Source organism: Peromyscus eremicus, chromosome 8a (genome assembly GCF_949786415.1).
Source record: "Peromyscus eremicus chromosome 8a, PerEre_H2_v1, whole genome shotgun sequence".
Taxonomy (NCBI): Eukaryota; Metazoa; Chordata; class Mammalia; order Rodentia; family Cricetidae; genus Peromyscus; species Peromyscus eremicus.
Window position 1 is genome coordinate 80,460,868 of NC_081423.1, and position 16,305 is coordinate 80,477,172.

At 52.1% G+C, this 16,305-nt stretch overlaps 1 protein-coding gene across 1 annotated transcript in view; it reads left to right on the forward strand.

Moving 5' to 3' along the window:
* Lasp1 (LIM and SH3 protein 1) overlaps window positions 1–12,956 on the forward strand; it is a 36,020-nt gene extending 23,064 nt beyond the window's left edge. The window contains exons 4-7 of the mRNA XM_059271660.1: window positions 1,761–1,868; window positions 10,113–10,269; window positions 10,669–10,772; window positions 12,709–12,956. Of these exons, the coding sequence (XP_059127643.1) occupies window positions 1,761–1,868; window positions 10,113–10,269; window positions 10,669–10,772; window positions 12,709–12,882 (543 nt within the window). The 3' untranslated portion in view covers window positions 12,883–12,956. The remainder of the gene's footprint in view (window positions 1–1,760; window positions 1,869–10,112; window positions 10,270–10,668; window positions 10,773–12,708) is intronic.
* The last annotated feature ends 3,349 nt before the right edge of the window (window positions 12,957–16,305 follow it).

Genomic DNA, 16,305 nt, shown 5'->3' on the forward strand with positions numbered 1-16,305 from the left:
TAACAGGCATGCATCACTATGCCCAGCTGTGTGTGTGTGTGTGTGTGTGTGTGTGTGTGTGCATGTATCAGATCTCATGATAGGTGGTTGTGAGCCACCATGTGGTTGTTGGGAATTGAACTCAGGTCCTCTGGAAGAGCAGCCAGTACTCTTAACCACTGAGCCATCTCTCCAGCCCCTTGTCTTGAACTCTTACCTTTCTCTACCTTTCAAGCGTAGTGATTATAGGTATATATGACCATCCCTGGCTTTTCTCATGGTTTTTTTATTTTTATTTTTTTAAATTTTTTAATTTTATTATTTTTTATATTTTTTTATTTTAATTTCTCATGTTTTAACTAATATCTGTGATGGTTCTTTTTATAGGAAGCTAAGGCTAGGTAGGACCCTTCTGGGTTTCTGCATTCTCCATTTTTCTTCTCTTTACAGATGTCTCCTTTCTGAAGTACCTTCTAGTTGTCATGTGCTGTTTCAGGCCTCCCTAGGAGGGTGGATGTTAGGCACTCACCTGACATCCCTCTGGGTGGCCTGGGCCTGAACTTTTCTCTTATAACTTCAGGCGTTTTTCACAAGCCTGTGTCAGGCCAGGTCCATGTCCTTGTCTCATGTGAACCTGCATTAAATCTGCCAGATCTTTATGGTCTCGCTACATAGATGTATCCTAATCTAGCCGGTTGAATGCTGGATTACAGGCCTGAGCTACCAGGCTGGTTTAGGCCTTCCTTTTTATCTGCATCGAAGGAGGAAGGACCCACCTAAGTTGTGATCCTGACCATGGAGGACCTGACAGTGCTCACAAGCTGTGAGTCCTCAGTGCGGTAGCTTCCGTGTGACCGAAGACTCCAGGCATAGGAGCTGCCCGGGCTTCCTGGAAACTCCCAACATCCTGGCCCCTATGTCCTGGGTTGACCTGTTTCAGGATAGTGCAGCCACTGTAGAGGAAACCCAGGCAGCTGGTGAGGCCTGGAACAGATACTGAGGTGGAGGACAGTGGACATCCGAAGCCAAGAAACAGTTCTCTACCCTGGAAGTATTTCCAGCGTCTGTTCTGTTTTCTAAAATCCCCAGGGAAGCACAAGCTGTTCATTCTTCAGATTGTAGTTCCTTTAGTGCCGGGGAAGTCCTTTCTGTAGTATATCCTGAGTGCCTCTAGTTTTCCATAGAGTTCTTAAGAGAGGGGGCAGCAGTGGTGTGGTGTGGCTCTCCCCAGAGCTCGGACCCTGTTCTGAGGTTCTGCCTGCTCAGCCACCTCCCTTCTCAGTAGTTTCTTTTTTATGTAGCCCTAGATGTCCTGGAGCTCACTATGTTGACTAGACTGGCCTTGAACTCACAGAGATCCGCCTGCCTCTGATTCCCAAGTGCTGGGATTAAAGGCATGGACCACTACGCCTAGCTGATGCTGTCCTCTGGTGTCAGCACTTTCTGATGTCAGGACTTTGAGCAAAAGTGCCTCCATCTTTATTTTCTTTATTCTGTGTTTTAAGTGCTCACTGAGTTCCTCTGGAGGAGCAGCTAGTACTCATAACTACTGAGTTATCTCTCTACCCCAAGATGTTGCCTCTTTATGGGCGTTCAGTGTGTGGCCTCCCCTCAGAACCTTCTAGATATGTGGTTATTAGTGGGGTTATTATTGCTCTGACACTTTCTGGCTCGGGCTTCTGCTTTGTGTTGGGGGTTTCTGGCCAGGGGCCTCAGGCTAGGCATGCCTGTGCTCACATTTCACCTCACCCCAGGCTTTCCTCTTCCTTCCTGGCCTCCAGGTGCGCTACAAGGAGGAGTTTGAGAAGAACAAGGGTAAAGGCTTCAGCGTGGTGGCGGACACACCTGAGCTGCAGAGAATCAAGAAGACCCAGGACCAGATCAGCAACGTGAGCCCCCGCTCCTGTTACCCAGGCTCCCCTCTGCCCTTCCTCTCTCACCCTCTCCCTAGCCACCCGGTCTTGGCTCCTCAGGGGAGCCTGTGTGGCGGTGTCTTGAATAGAAGGAAGGGAGAATTTGGGGTTCCCAAGTGTCTTGTCTTTGCTCCCGCCTCTTTGCAAGGCATCTGCCCAAGTGGCATTTCCTCCTTAAAGAGACTGCCGTGTGTGTGTGTGTGTGTGTGTGTGTGTGTGTGTGTGTGTGTGTGTGTGTATGGGGATATTAAGTTACCTCCCACTCTCTAGAGTGGGGGGCCGCCATCACCCCTTTGGGGTGGTGGGGGTCAGCGTGCAGATTAGATGCTTGGTTTAGCATCAGGGTCAAAGCTGAGGTTGAGGGGGTTGACAAGCCTCCTGTCTGCGTCTGGGTGCTAACACTGCAGTCATTTCCGCCCTCCCTCGCCAGCCTCCCACCTCAGCTTGCTCTTCCTTCCTGTGTGAAAACCCAGCTGGCGTTGCCGCTGGCCCTACACCCTCTCCAGCCCCTTCAGAGGGTGGTAAAGTGACAGCCGGGAGCTAGAGAACAGGCCTCAGTTGCCTTCTGTGCCTTCTGTGCCTAGCCGTAGACTAGCAGCTTGTGTGGCTCTGACTTCCAGGGGCCTGATTTGGAGTATGTGGGAGTAGGGTGCTGCTGTGAGTGACCTCACAGGACATGGGCACAAGCCTGAGCACAGAGCTCTAGAACATGCCCAGTCAGCTGCAACAAGACCCCTATCAATGAAGGATGAGGCAGGCCATTGTCCTCATGTCTGTCACAGGAAAGGGTTCACCAGTGTCACCCTGGGCTGAGGGACTGGGAGTGGAATGGATAGGACCCAGATTCAGATGGCCCACCTAAGTCTCCACCCTCTGGGCCCCACTTGCTCTCTATCCTGCCGCCCTCATTAGCTAGCTGGGCTGTGCTGGTGAGCCATAGTGGAGGAGGGTCAGGTAGATTCCATAAACACAGGGCCGAGATGGAACCACCCCTGCCCCGGGGTAATAGCTTTCACATCCTGCCCTCTGTCTAGAAGAATCATTTCCTTTATTTAATGATCCATGCCTGTAATCCCTGCTCTTGGGAGGTTGAGGCAGGAGAGTCATGGATTCCAAGCCACTTGGAGGTTGAGGCACAGATCAAGAGGCTGGGCTCTCTAAGGAGACCTTGTGGGAAGCAAAGAAAACTTCTTGAAAGAGAGCTGAGGATGTAGATTCGTGGCAGAGCATTTACCCAGCATGCATCAGGCCCAGAGTGCCCTCCTCAGCATCAAAAAGAGGAAAAAAAAGGAAACTGCTGTCATAAGTGCTGTGGACTTGGGGAGCTCATTCAGACATTTTCTGTTCTTGTTTCATAAATGCCAGGGACCGTCTAACCCAGTGGGTTTTGCAACCCAGTTGTTGAGCTGAAGTTTAAAATGAATGGCCTGAGGGAATAATGGACTGCTTCTCCTGGGCTGGAGGGTGATTCTCAGAAAGCTTCAAACTTTGTTTGGCCCCCAGGAAACCCTCTTACAGTTGCCCTCTTCCAGCCTGGGCCTGACAAACACCCTGGAGTTTCCTTTCTGGCTCAGACCACCCAAAGGGTAAAAGGGTGTGTCAGGGAACTCCCTATTTGGAAAGAAGGGAAGTGGTGTGGCCTTGGGTGATTGGGAAACCGTGGAATGGCTCAAAGAGCTGGAGTCATGTGGCTTTGTGTCCTGAGACACCGCCAGTCAATGCTGCCAACCTCTGGGACATTCATTCATTGATTTACCCTGTGAGTTTGGAGACTCGTAGGAGGGAAGCAAGCCCTAGTCATCCCTGTGTCACTTTCTGGAAGATTTCCAGAATGTTCTGACACCCAGTCTGTTTCCCCTGTCTTCCTGCACCCTTTTATTGAACATTGGATGCATTAGTGCCTGAGGAGGTTTCTGGTAACAAAAACTGGCTGTGGCCAAGATATCCACACTAGAGATAGCATCTTATCAGCCACCTCAGGGCTGCAATTAGCTGATTGCCCTGGTTCTGAGCTGGGGGAGGTACCTTGATCCTAGCCTGGGCTTCCAGAGCGACCAGACAGCCTGAGCTGGGAGTTGGGAGGTGTGACTGAATGCTGGAAGTCTTTCTCTTGGTCCTAATGAATGTGATTAAAGTCGAGGTCTCTGTCAGAGCCCCCCCCCCCCCCCCCCCCCGCAGTCAGCTGGGCAATACCTTAGCATGCACAAGGACCTGTGGGTTCAGTTTCCCCATATGTACACAAAGGGTCCCCTGCCACCAGGGGAAACTGCACTTAGTAAAAATGCAGGCCCTCTATACCCCCAGCATTCCAGTTTGTCACCCCTGGACTGGAGCCCGAGATTCAGCGTTTGTCACCCCTGGACTGGAGCCCGAGATTCAGCGTTTGTCACCCCTGGACTGGAGCCCGAGATTCAGCGTTGTAAACACATCCCCTGGTGTACTGTGGTCCTCACTGAGAAAAAGTTATCACTTAAACTCAGAAGGTTTCACCAGCCCCTCAGTCAGAGGACACCAGACCTGGCTGTGTCCCAGAACTGAGGGAGGGAACTTTTTAACCACAGGCAGAACTGTGGCTAAGTTGTGCCAACCTCCAGCAGAACTCTGAGAAGGCTGCTGTTCAGAGCCACACTGTATTTTGGCTCCAAAATAGCATCCCTGTGTGTGGCTCGGCTTCCCAGATTAGCACCTAATGACAGGTGGTCTTTTCTGAAGGTCAGACTGTCCTGTAGAGATGGAGCCTGCCTTCACCAGCCAGAGCAGTTGAAAACCAAGTGCCTATTCTCCTGGGATGGTGATGTCTGCTTGGTGACGTGCGGTCTGTCCTGAGCCTTGTGTAAGGCACGAGGGTGAGAGAGACACAGGCATTCCGGCTGGAATGAGAGTTCCTGTCTTTGCATTCCACATCTGCTGGGCCGCTCTGAGCTTTGATTTACTCCTCTGTAAAAGTACTAGTAGTCATGTGACTGCAAGGTGAGCGTGCCTCCGTGATGAGCATTGTCAGTGGTGTTCAGAGGCAGAGACGCTTCTCTACATTGTGAGAAAAGAAGGGTCGTGAAGGGCCTGCGGGTGCAGCTTAGTGGCGGAGTGTGGATTTAGCATGTGCGAGGCTATGAGGTCCATCTCTAGCAGAGGGAGGAAGAAGGGAGGGAGGGAATTGCATATCTCACAATCCTGTCTTCACTGGAGGCGTGTCCTGGTGCTGTGCTGTGCGGCAAAGACTTTAAGTTTACATACGTGTTTGCTCCAGATCGCTGAGGACTTTAATGAGTGAGAAATGGCTTTCCTGAAGCCTTTGGTGGGAGCCTTGCTTTTTCTTGTTCACATGTCTATACCTCCAGCCCCAATTTTCCCTTTTTCCCCCCTTGCGAACCGAACCACACTGTAGCAGGTACAGTGAACAGACAGCTCTTCTCTCACTGTGCAAATCAAGCCTAGGGGAGACAAGCTGTGGTAGAACGTGTGCCTTACATTCATGAGGTCTTGGGCCTGATCTTCAGTTTCACTTAAAGAAAAAGAAAGAAAAAAGCCAGGCGGTGGTGGCTCACACCTTTAATCCCAGCTCTCGGGAGGCAGAGGCGGGTGGGTCTCTGAGTTCAAGGCCAGCCTGTCTACAGAGCAAGTTCCAGGGCAGCCAGGGTTACACAGGGAAACCGTCTCAGATGGGGTGGGACCTGAGTCTCTGATAGGAAGCCATATTACATGGTGGTTGAGAACTAAGGCTCTTATGTTAGTAGTAGATTCTGTTGTAGCCTATTTAACCTTCAGCCTTGGTTTCCCCATCTGTGTAATGGGGACAATAACGAAATGTTATTCTTGGGCTGGGTGAGAAAAGGAAAGGAGTAATATATTAGGCACCAAGTAGAACTTCACCCCTCCCCCCAAAGGGGCAGGTTTATGAGAGCAAGCTGGTTATTCCATTTAAAGCTTGATGTTACTGGCTAAGCCATGACACAGCGTCATGTGGGGGCAGACGGATGGCCAGTCAGACTTTTTTCCACTGCAGTCAGGAAGCAGGTGCTTCAGAAAGCAGAACATGAACCACCAGCCTTGGAGGGACCTTACTTAGTCACACCGAAGGCCTGCCCAATAAGAAAGAGTCTTTAGGCTCCAGTCACCAAACCCACATGCACAGGGACCTCGTGGTACAGTAGAGGCCTGGCTTCCTTCCACAGAGGCCCTGGACCTCATTTGGGCTCTTTCTCTGAGTTTGAGGCCAGCCTCGTCTACAGAGTGAGTTCCAGGACAGCCAGGGTTAAAAACAAACAATAACAACAACAACAAAAAAAAAAAACCCCAGAACTTTGGGGAGTGCTTACTGCTCTTGCAGAGAACGTAATTTGGTTCCCAGCACCCACATGCTGCCTTACAATCACCTGTAACTCCTGTTCCAGGGGATCCAGTGCCCTCTTCTGACCTCTGAAGGCACCGAGTATGTGGTACACAGACATACGTGTAGGTAAAACACACACACACACACACACACATAAAATAATAAAAGTTAGGGGGGAAAAAAGATCTGAGTCACAGCTGGGCAGTGGTGGCGCATGTCATTAATCTCAACACTCGGGAGGCAGAGGCAGGCGGATCTCTGTGAGTTCGAAGCCAGCCTGGTCTACAGAGCAAGATCCAGGACAGGCACCAAAACCCTGTCTTGAAAAACAAAACAAAACAAAAGTTCTGAGTCCCATGATTGGCAGGATCCTCTGGAGGACGTCGCTTTGCCTGTTTGCTTAAGAAACTACTAGGTGGGCCAGGAGTAATCACGCAGCTTCCCTATTTTGCTGGGGAGGAAGTGGAGGGCAGTGGCCAGCCTGAACAGGGCCTCGCTTTTCAGCCATGGTGCCCCATGCTTCCTCTCCTAGTTTGTGTATCTAGGCCCTCCCCAGGGGAGGGTGGTCCTATGATTATCCCCCATTCTGAGGGAGATAGAGGTACACGCAGTGTTTGGACAGAAGAAGAGAGAATGGTGACGAGGCCTGTAGTCACTCTGCCCGTGCTTGCTCTCAAGAAAAGGCCTGCCTGTCTGTCTGTCTGTCTGTCTGGGACTTTGTCCACGGTCCCAGTGAAAGTTCCATCATAGAGGTCTCCAAGTCTTTCTTCCATCTCCTCCTCTCTGAAATGGGAATGAAAGGTTGTATTCGTCTTGAACTATCACTTACTTAGTATGTGTGCTGTGGAGGTCAGAGGACAACTTGAAAGCCAGCCCCTGCTTAGAGTTTAGGGTGACTGTTGTCAGGGTCAGGGAGATAATGTGTGGGACACTTTGGTGACATTGGTGTGAAGAGCTGTGCAGATGTTAAGGTTGTCAATATATTTTTGTTGGTTTTTTGTTTTTTGTTTTGGTTGGTTTTTTGTTTTTTCAAGACAGAATTTCTCTGTGTAGCCCCAGCTGTCCTAGAACTTGCTCTGTAGGCCAGGCTGGCCTCAAACTCAGAGATCCCCCTGCCTCTGCTGGGATTAAAGGCATGTGCCACCACTGCCTGGCTTGTCGATAATTCATTGACGGAGGCAAGTGGCGTCTGTGGGTCAAGGGACGATGAGGATGTCTTGTGTTCAGGCTATCACTATTCAAGATGCCTGAGTCTTTGGGGTCTAATTTTATACGCATCTTCCCCTGGGTAGTAACTTTGATTATCTATTTCTTTCTATCTATCTATCTATCTATCTATCTATCTATCTATCTATCTATCTATCTAATTTATCGGTAGGGTCTTGCTATGTAGCCCTGTCGGGTTCAGAGCTCACTATCTAGACCAGACTGGCCTTCAAAGGTTGTGGCATCCTCCTGCTTCTGCCTCCTGAGTGGCTGGGTTTGTAAACATATATCACCATGCTTGGCTACACAAATGACTTCTAAGAAGTATGGCAGGTGGAGCTAATGTGGAAATACACATGTCCACATGCCTGCCTTGGGAACTGATGGGAGTAGGTGTCACTGTGGCCTCGCTTATAGATGAGGAAATGAGGCATTAGTAAACAATGCAGGTTGCCTGTCTTTCAAGAATGAGTTATGGGCGGGGCCTAGTAGCCCTGGAGCCTATAGGACAGTGATGGGGCCCTTTGTCCCCCAAGAACCCTTGTTGTGGAGGAGGAGTGTGGGCCCCACATGCACTTTTTAAAGCTTCCTCTCACCCCATCTTTAATGTAGAGCCCCACTCAGGGAAGGGCTCACATTCAGGGTCACCTGGCTCTGCAGCTGGACACTGCAGACCTGTTTCCTCCTCTTCCTCACTTCCTTTCTTGGTTATTGGCCATGGAGCAGGGTCCTTAAGGAACTGGAGCTGGAGAGGTCCCCCTTTACCCTGTGTCTGTGCATGCCTCACGCCTGGGTACCCTTCCAGGTGGTATTAGGAGTTTACCCCGTGGAGTTTTTAGTCCAGCCTTATCTCAGACTGTTTCACCGTTTGAATGTGTGTCCCTGCTTGGTCATGACGGAGGAAGGGAGAGGTCTTGGTCTCTACCCAAACTCTGAGAGTCAGCAGTACTCTGCGGCATCTAGTGGACACTGCTCCCACACTCCATGTCCTGCCGGCTGCTGTCCTGCCGGCCTGTCAGCCCACGCTGCAGTATAACCATTATTTAGCCAGTGGTGACCCAGGTGTCCCCAGTTGGCCACGGCTCTGTGCCTCTTACTGACTGTGCACAGAGAATGCTCAGAGAGAGGGGGCGCAGCAGAGACAGCGCGGGGCGTGGATGGCCAAAGCCCTCACCGCGACTTCCGGAGGGAGCCCCGGCTTGCTCGGCTTCTTTTCTGTTCTACGAAAATCAGCAGGCTTTGCCCAGCTCCCTGCTTCTCCCTTCCACTGCCATCCTCCAGGGTTAGGAGAGGGCGGGGTCCTGGTAAACAAGCGAGAAACAGCCTTCCAGGCAGGGGCTGAAGCCCCCCTAGGATGGGACGGTCACCATGCTGTTCTCTCAGGGTTGGGAACAGCTGTTCAGTGTGTCTCTGCCTCCTTCCTTCTGCCCAAACCCGGGCCTTCTCCTTTCCCTTCTCGACCTCCCCACCAGTTTCCTCTGTGGGAGAGCAGGGAGGAGACCTCACTGCGGCTCTTCAAGATGGGAGGAGAGGATGTGTCCCACGAGGGAGCAGGAAGGACACTGAGAACCTCTGGCCTGCTGCTTCTCTGACTCATATTTTGTGGATCACTTTTTTTTTTTTTCCGCATTTTACAATATACATTCTGTAATTGTATAGTGATGTTTCTGTGTCGTCATTAAGGTAGTGTGTGCTTTGCCAGGGTTGTGCTAAAGTCACTCAAGGGAGTATTTGTCGGCCTTTTGTCAAGCCCAGCGGCTGGCACAGCCACTGTGTCACGTGTTGGTCCTGTAAAATGAGCAGCCTGTGATAGTAACTGAGCCTGGGCACAGGGCCTGGCCACAGCAAGGACCAGTTAATAGGAGCGACTATGGTGGTTAGGATTGACCATAGTGGGAGCTAGAAAGGTCCAGCCCCTACCACATGCTCATACAAGGGGGAGCGCTCCCTCCTCCGTCTCCTAGTCTGTGTAGCCAAGGATGACCTTGAACTTTGTGTCTGCTTGTTTTGAGACAGTCTCACTATACAGTCCTGGTTAGCCTGGAACTGGTTATGTAAACCAGGCTGGCATCAAACTAAGGGCCACCTGTCCCTGCCTCCCAAGTGCTGCTATTAAAGGTGTATCATGCCTGGTGTTGTGCAGCATGGGGGCTTTGTGCACACTGTACTAGACCAAGCACTCCATCAACTGAACCACAGAACCAGGCTCAAGATACAGAGCCAGTCCTTGCATGGACTCTTCATGGCTGTTATCTCATTGTACCCTGTAGTAACTCATTGCATACACATCTGGTGATCCTTTTTAAGAGGTTTAACTAAGCCAGGAAGCAGGTGAACATCTGTTAAGTTCCAGGGCAGCCTGGTCTGTGTGGTGAGACTTTATTTCAAAAAAAGAAAAAGAAAGGTTTAGCTGAGGCTTGTTGTGGTTAAGTTACTAAGACAGCTGGTACTCTTTCTGTAGCTCTCCAGGAGACTCTCGTGTGTGTGTGTGTGTGTGTGTGTGTGTGTGTGTCTGTCTGTCTGTCTGTCTGTCTGTCTCACTGTGTTGCTCAGGCTGGCCTGGAGTTCCCAGCTCCTCCCTCCTGCCTCAGTGGCTAGGATGACAGGCACCGGACCCAGCTTGAGTGGCACTGGGAGCGGACTGGTTGGCTTGCCACGGAGCCCTTCACCCATTCCTTCTGCAGATCAAATACCATGAGGAGTTTGAGAAGAGCCGCATGGGGCCCAGTGGAGGCGAAGGTGTGGAGCCAGAGCGCCGAGAACCCCAGGACAGCAGCAGCTACCGGAGGCCGCCAGAGCAGCAACAACCACAGCCTCACCACATCCCGACCAGTGCCCCAGGTGAGTGCTAGCCTGGGCGCTGGGGAGGGCAGGAGGGGGCCCTGAGGTCAGGAGAGTGGGCAGTGAGAAAGTGCTGCACACACACACACAGAGGCGTCCATGCATGTGGGACTGTTCCCTATAATTGCATTCCCGTCCCTGCTAAGGGTGTGAGTGCAGGAGATCTGGAAGAGTAGATCCCAGTATGAGGAGCATATGGCCCCCATGAAGGTCCAAGACACTAAGTGCGCACCTAGCCATAAGCCTTTGTGGGGGGTTGCTGAGCAAGGCTGGGGTGGGCTTGAAAGTTCATGCCTTTGGTTTTATAGGACATGGGGGAGTGGGCTTGGCGAGATCCCAGGGCATGGGGGAGTGGGCTTGGCCTGACGCTTTCTGAGTCCTGCCTCTTCCATCTTCTAGTCTACCAGCAGTCCCAACAGCAGCAGCTGACTCAGTCCTATGGTGGCTACAAGGAGCCCGCAGCCCCTGTCTCCATACAGCGTAGTGCCCCGGGTGGCGGCGGGGTGAGTATCTGCCTGGAAATGAGAGACCCTGGGGTGAGAGAGGTCACAGCTGTATGCACCTGTGTGTGGGCACACACACACACACAAAGATAAACACTAAGGCTGTAGCTCAGTGGTAGAGCACTTCCTAATATGCACGGGACTTTGGGGGTCCGTTCCCAGTACCGTATCCCTTCCCCCCCAGAAAACAATAATGTACTACCAGCTCTTGTGTCCTGGTGTAGGCAGGAGGTAGCCTTTTGGTGCCGGCTTGAGCCAGGCCTATGGGAGGACTCATCAGGTTTTTCTGGATGAGAAAATGGGCAGCAGAAAGAGCTGGCTGTCGTTGGTGAACATGCTGGCCGTGACGTTCTAGGATACGTCCCACTAGGGTGCCCTAGGCTGATCTCCATGTCAGAGTGGGAGAGAAATAAAATAGCCTGGGATAGATGACACCAAGAGGCTGTGTGTAAAGGATAAGGTAGTGAGTGGCCTGTCGTATGCAGACAGCAGAGACAAGCTCTAACATTTCCCAACAGTCCTTATTAGAGTAGAGGAATGAAATGGTCCAGGGGGAACAGCAGGTACAAAGGCCCTGTGGCAGAATATCCTTGGAAGGGTCAGGATCCTGCAGGAAGGTGCAGGTTCCTGGAGACAGGAAAAGGAAGTAGATGAGGTCAGGCCCTTTGGGGACTTTGGAGGCCAGGGGGAAGACTTTGTGACCAGTGTGTTTGACTTTCGCTTTATGAAACTCACCCTGGCAGTTGGGTGTGGGTGTAATCTCAGCACTTGGGAGTTTGAGGCAGGAGAATTACTGCAAGTTCAAGACTAGCCTGGCTACATAGCTAGACCTTGTTTCAAATGTTCGCTTGTTTGTTTTAAAGAAAGAAAAGACAGTTCACCCTGGTGCCTGTGTGGGGAAAGACGCCGTAGCAGACTGAAGGGCGGGAGTGTTGGGAGGTCGTGTAGAGCATAGCCTTAGGCTGCAGGCGGCAGCTCAGGTTGGAGAGGACAGTCAACAGACACACCAGGATCTGTTGGCATGTCGTGACAGGTTTGGAAGGCAGACACTCTTAGAAGCCTTTTGTCCCCCATTTGGGACTGAGGTCAGACTAACATTGGTTTCAAAGGGAGACAGTGGTACTAATAACCCTTCAGATAATAGTGACTAGGCTGTACCTCTTTTTGTTTTGTGGTGTTGAGAATCAAACCCAAGACCCAAGCATACCAGGGATTTTATTTAAGACAACTACCTAGTCCAGGCTGGCCTTGAACTCAGGATCCTCCTGATTCAGTCTCTTGAACGCTGAGTTAAAAATCCTATTTCACCATGCCCAGTATGGCATATCACATTTTATTTTATTTTTGGTTTTTTTTTTTGTTTGTTTTTTGTTTTTTGTTTTTTCGAGACAGGGTTTCTCTGTGTAGCTTTGTGCCTTCCCTGGAACTCACTTGGTAGCCCTGGCCAGCCTCGAACTCACAGAGATCCGCCTGGCTCTGCCTCCCGAGTGCTGGGATTAAAGGCGTGCGCCACCACCACCCGGCTATTTTTGGTTTTTTGAGACAAGGTTTGTCTGTGTAGCTTTGGCTGTCCTGGATCTCGCTCTGTAGACTCAAACTCACAGAGATCCACCTGCCTCTGCCTCCCGAGTGCTGGGATTAAAGGCATGCGCCACCACCGCCCGGCTGTCATATCACACTTTAAAACTGTTATCTTAGCGTTGAGTCTATGGGACTTTCCTGCTGACCTGTGGAAACAGGTACAAGAAACTCCATGGCAGAGCCGATCCCTAAGCCCCATCTTCTGGTTCATTGTTCTCCTGAGGTCCCTGAGAGGTAGAGAGAAACATGGGGCCTGAGAGTCGCTTGGTGGAGCACTTGCCTGGCCCAGGTGAAGGTCTGGGTATGGGAGAGCCTACATCTAGTACCCAGGCTGACTGTTGCCTGTGCTCCCCAGAAACGGTACCGTGCAGTGTATGACTACAGTGCTGCCGACGAGGACGAGGTCTCCTTCCAGGATGGGGACACCATCGTCAACGTGCAGCAGATCGATGACGGCTGGATGTATGGGACCGTGGAGCGCACCGGCGACACAGGGATGCTGCCAGCCAACTACGTGGAGGCCATCTGAGCCCTGTGCCGCCCCACCCTCCGTCTTCAGTGCATTCCATGGCATCACATCTGTCCTGGGGCCTGACCCATCCACCCTTCAGTGTCTCTGTCTTTTAAGATCCGCCGCTGCTTCTTTATCCCCGCCCCTCCTCCAGCTTCTTTTGCCAACCCAGGCCTTGTTCTGCCACTGTCTCGGGCTCCTTCCTCTGGCAGGTTTTCCCTTGGACCAACCGACTGATTGATTTTTCTCTCTGGATGGAACAGGCTGGGCACTCTGGGGAGGGTGGGCTCACAGGGCTGACCTGAAATGGGAGACCCATTAAAGAGATCAGATAGTCCAGGCATGGTGGCACACACCTTTAATCCCAGCACTCGGGAGGCAGAGACAAACAGTTCTCTGAATTCAAGGCCAGCCTGGTCTACATCATGAGTTCCAGGACAGCCAGAGAGAGCTATGTGGTGAGACCCTGTCTGGGGGAGGGGAGGATTGTTAGCTCCCAGCTTCACTTCCTGCCTTAGGCCCTTCAGAACCCCTGGCCTAGCTCCTCTGACACCCTATAGCCTAGGGCTGGGGTGAGCCCCATACTCCTCCTACCTCCAGGTGGGGTTCCACACATTCCTGGGGGGAGTGTGGGGGGTTACCGAGGCCTCAGTTATGTCGGGACCAATGTAATGAGTTTACCTTTCCACTAGTCCGCCCTCCTGACCCCGTGTGTGTTCCTTCACACACTGAGTGTGCCGTCCTGCCCACGCAAACCCGGGGTGGCCAGAGAGCTCCTCGGGAAGCACAGTTTGGGTCAAGTTCTTGCCTTAGTTCTAAGGGCAGCGGCAGCAGGAAGGAGGGGACAGGGTGGTCTCCCCAGGCCTATTTGCTTCCACCCCCCAGCCTCCAGGGACTCTCTTTATCTCCCTGGCTGGGATCCTGCTGTGAAGGGTAGAGCAAGGGATGCCTTTGGGACTTGAGTTAACTGAGCTGTTCCTTCCTGCTCCCCTGGGAAGAGGTCTCTGCGTCTCCTATGGCCTTCCCTCCCTGGAACAAGGCTGGATGGGGCTTGGAGCTCTGTGAACAGTCTCCTGGACACACAGGAGGCCTCAGCCTTTTGCTCAGTCACTGGGGAGGTGGGAGAAGGCTTTTCCTGTCCTTGTGTCTGAGGCTACAGAGTACAGTAGGACCAAGTCACCCCCACTGTGGCACCTCCCTCAAGGCTCTCCTGTCCATGAAACAAGGGAGCGAGTCCCGGACGCCAAAGCTGGCGGCACCATCTCTGGACTGGTGCTAAACTCAGGTTCCTCCTTTGCATCTGGGGCCTGGGACAGCCCTCACGCGGCTCCATTCATCTCTGGGTTTTCTTGTCAGCTCTCCCGGGTCCCCCGACTCTCGTCTTGACTCCGAGTCTTGTATCAGGCCCCTTTGCACACAGACCCTACCGCAGGTGAGGCTTGAACCTGAAGGCACTGGTCAGGCCAGCAATGCGGTCAGTCGTCCAGACAACCAGCCTTGATGGATTAGCGAGTAACCACCCTCCTGCTTGGTCAGTCTCCTCTGACCCTGACCTGGGCCATGGCAAGTAGGAGCAGTATGGGGAGAACTTCGTGGAAACATTTTAGGAGCCCCTGGGGAGGCACCAGTCCATTCCATTTCCTTTTCATCTCAAAGCACAATGCGGTTCTGGGGACCAGAGGTCAGGGACTCTTGCTCTTGGAGGGCCTGTGCTTGGGAGGTGCCTGATTGCAGTCAGGTGAACCTCCCTTCCCAACATGTCAAGCCAGCTGCTCCTCTACCGCCCTAGAAATGGGGGAGGCCTTCACACACCTGCAGAGGCAAGAGGAACTATCCCTTGGTGCTGAGGGCCCCAGCTGGAGTCCATATTCTTTTTCTAGAAGCATCCACTCCTAGAAGAGCACAGGATCCCCAAGCCCATGATCTCTTCCTTCATAAAGGTCTTTCAGCCAATCAAAACCCAGGAAAAAAAGCACCTTGGCTAGACTGTGAACTTAACTTTTGTGGGCCAATCCTGCAATGAAAGAAGCCCCGTGGTGAGGGACATGAATTCTCCCCAGACTGCTTCCTGTTTTCCGCCCTCGTGTCCCTCCAGGGAACATTTTTATTTGTTAATAGCTGGACACAAGACAAAAAGTACCACCCCACAAAGCCTGTATTTAAAAGGAAACAGAAGTGGCCCTGTGAAATTCGCCTCTGTCCGACATTTCATCTGTGGTGTGTGTGTGTGTGTGTGTGTGTGTGTGTGTGTGTGTGTGTGTGTGTGTGAAGCCACCCACTCATCTTTTATATGAGGTTGTCAACTTTCTTTGATCTGTTTGGTCCCCTCCCTCCTGGCCTCGAGCTCGGGATCAGTTCTTTCTGGCCTGTTATGAATCTGAACATTGACTTGAACCACAAAGTGAATCTTTATCCTGGTGACGCAAATAAAAGTCTAATTTTTACCTGCGGACTGGGCTTCCTCTTTGGCTCTGAAGTAACTTCTGTGTGTGTCCTGTCTGCCAGCGGGCATTGACAGTGAGCTCAGTTACCCCCCCAAAGAGAGGAATGACCCAGAAACCAAAGGGTAGCTGGCTCTTCATCATGCCTGCTTCTTGAGGACATACCTCAGTTCTCCAGTGGCTTCCAAAGTGACAGTTCTGCCCAGCCTGGGGTTCTGTTCCATGCAAGGCTGGCATTCCCTGAATTCTGAGGCTCCCCATGTTGTCCCCTCTCTTCGATTAAGCATCCTCCCTCCTAGGGGACTGTCATGGGTCTCATTCAAGTTCTTGGTCTCGCCGGGGCATGGTGGCACACCCTTTAATCCCAGCACTTGGGAGGCAGAGGCAGGTAGATCTCTGTGAGTTCAAGGCCAGCCTGGGTTACAGAGTGAGTTCCAGGAGAGCCAGGACTACACAGAGAAATGCTGTCCCAAACCCCCACCCCCAAAAAAAGAAGTTCCCTGTCTTTGGCTATGGGCAGGCTGCTCTACAAATGTTCAAGCCAGCCAGTGAGCTCAGCCCAAGCTTGCTCTAGCCCAGTGTGTACCACCGCCATGTTTGAATTGTAAAACGATAACAATTAGGACAGCCACAGTGCCGCAGAGCCTGGATAAACCCACCATAGAGTGGCCTAGCAGGCAACACAAGCCAGACTTCCCACTTTCCTGTCTCATCTCCTCCCAGCCCTGTGATGGCTTGTCCCCAGCCAGCCTGATTGCAGTACTGCAGCCAGCCTCTGTTCAGTGGGCCTGGGAAGGGACCTGTGGTAGGCAAAAGGCACTCCTGGACCCTGGACCCTGGCTCCTGGTCATCCTCCACCTGCCTGGAGGCTTGGTGGAGGGGGCATTTTACTATTGGGGCTACACAGGAAGTATTCTCTGGCCCCAGGGGAGCAGCAAGTGAGAGGCAAAGTGGGAAATGTAATCAGAATGGCATGCTGAACCCAGCAGAACACTGGTGT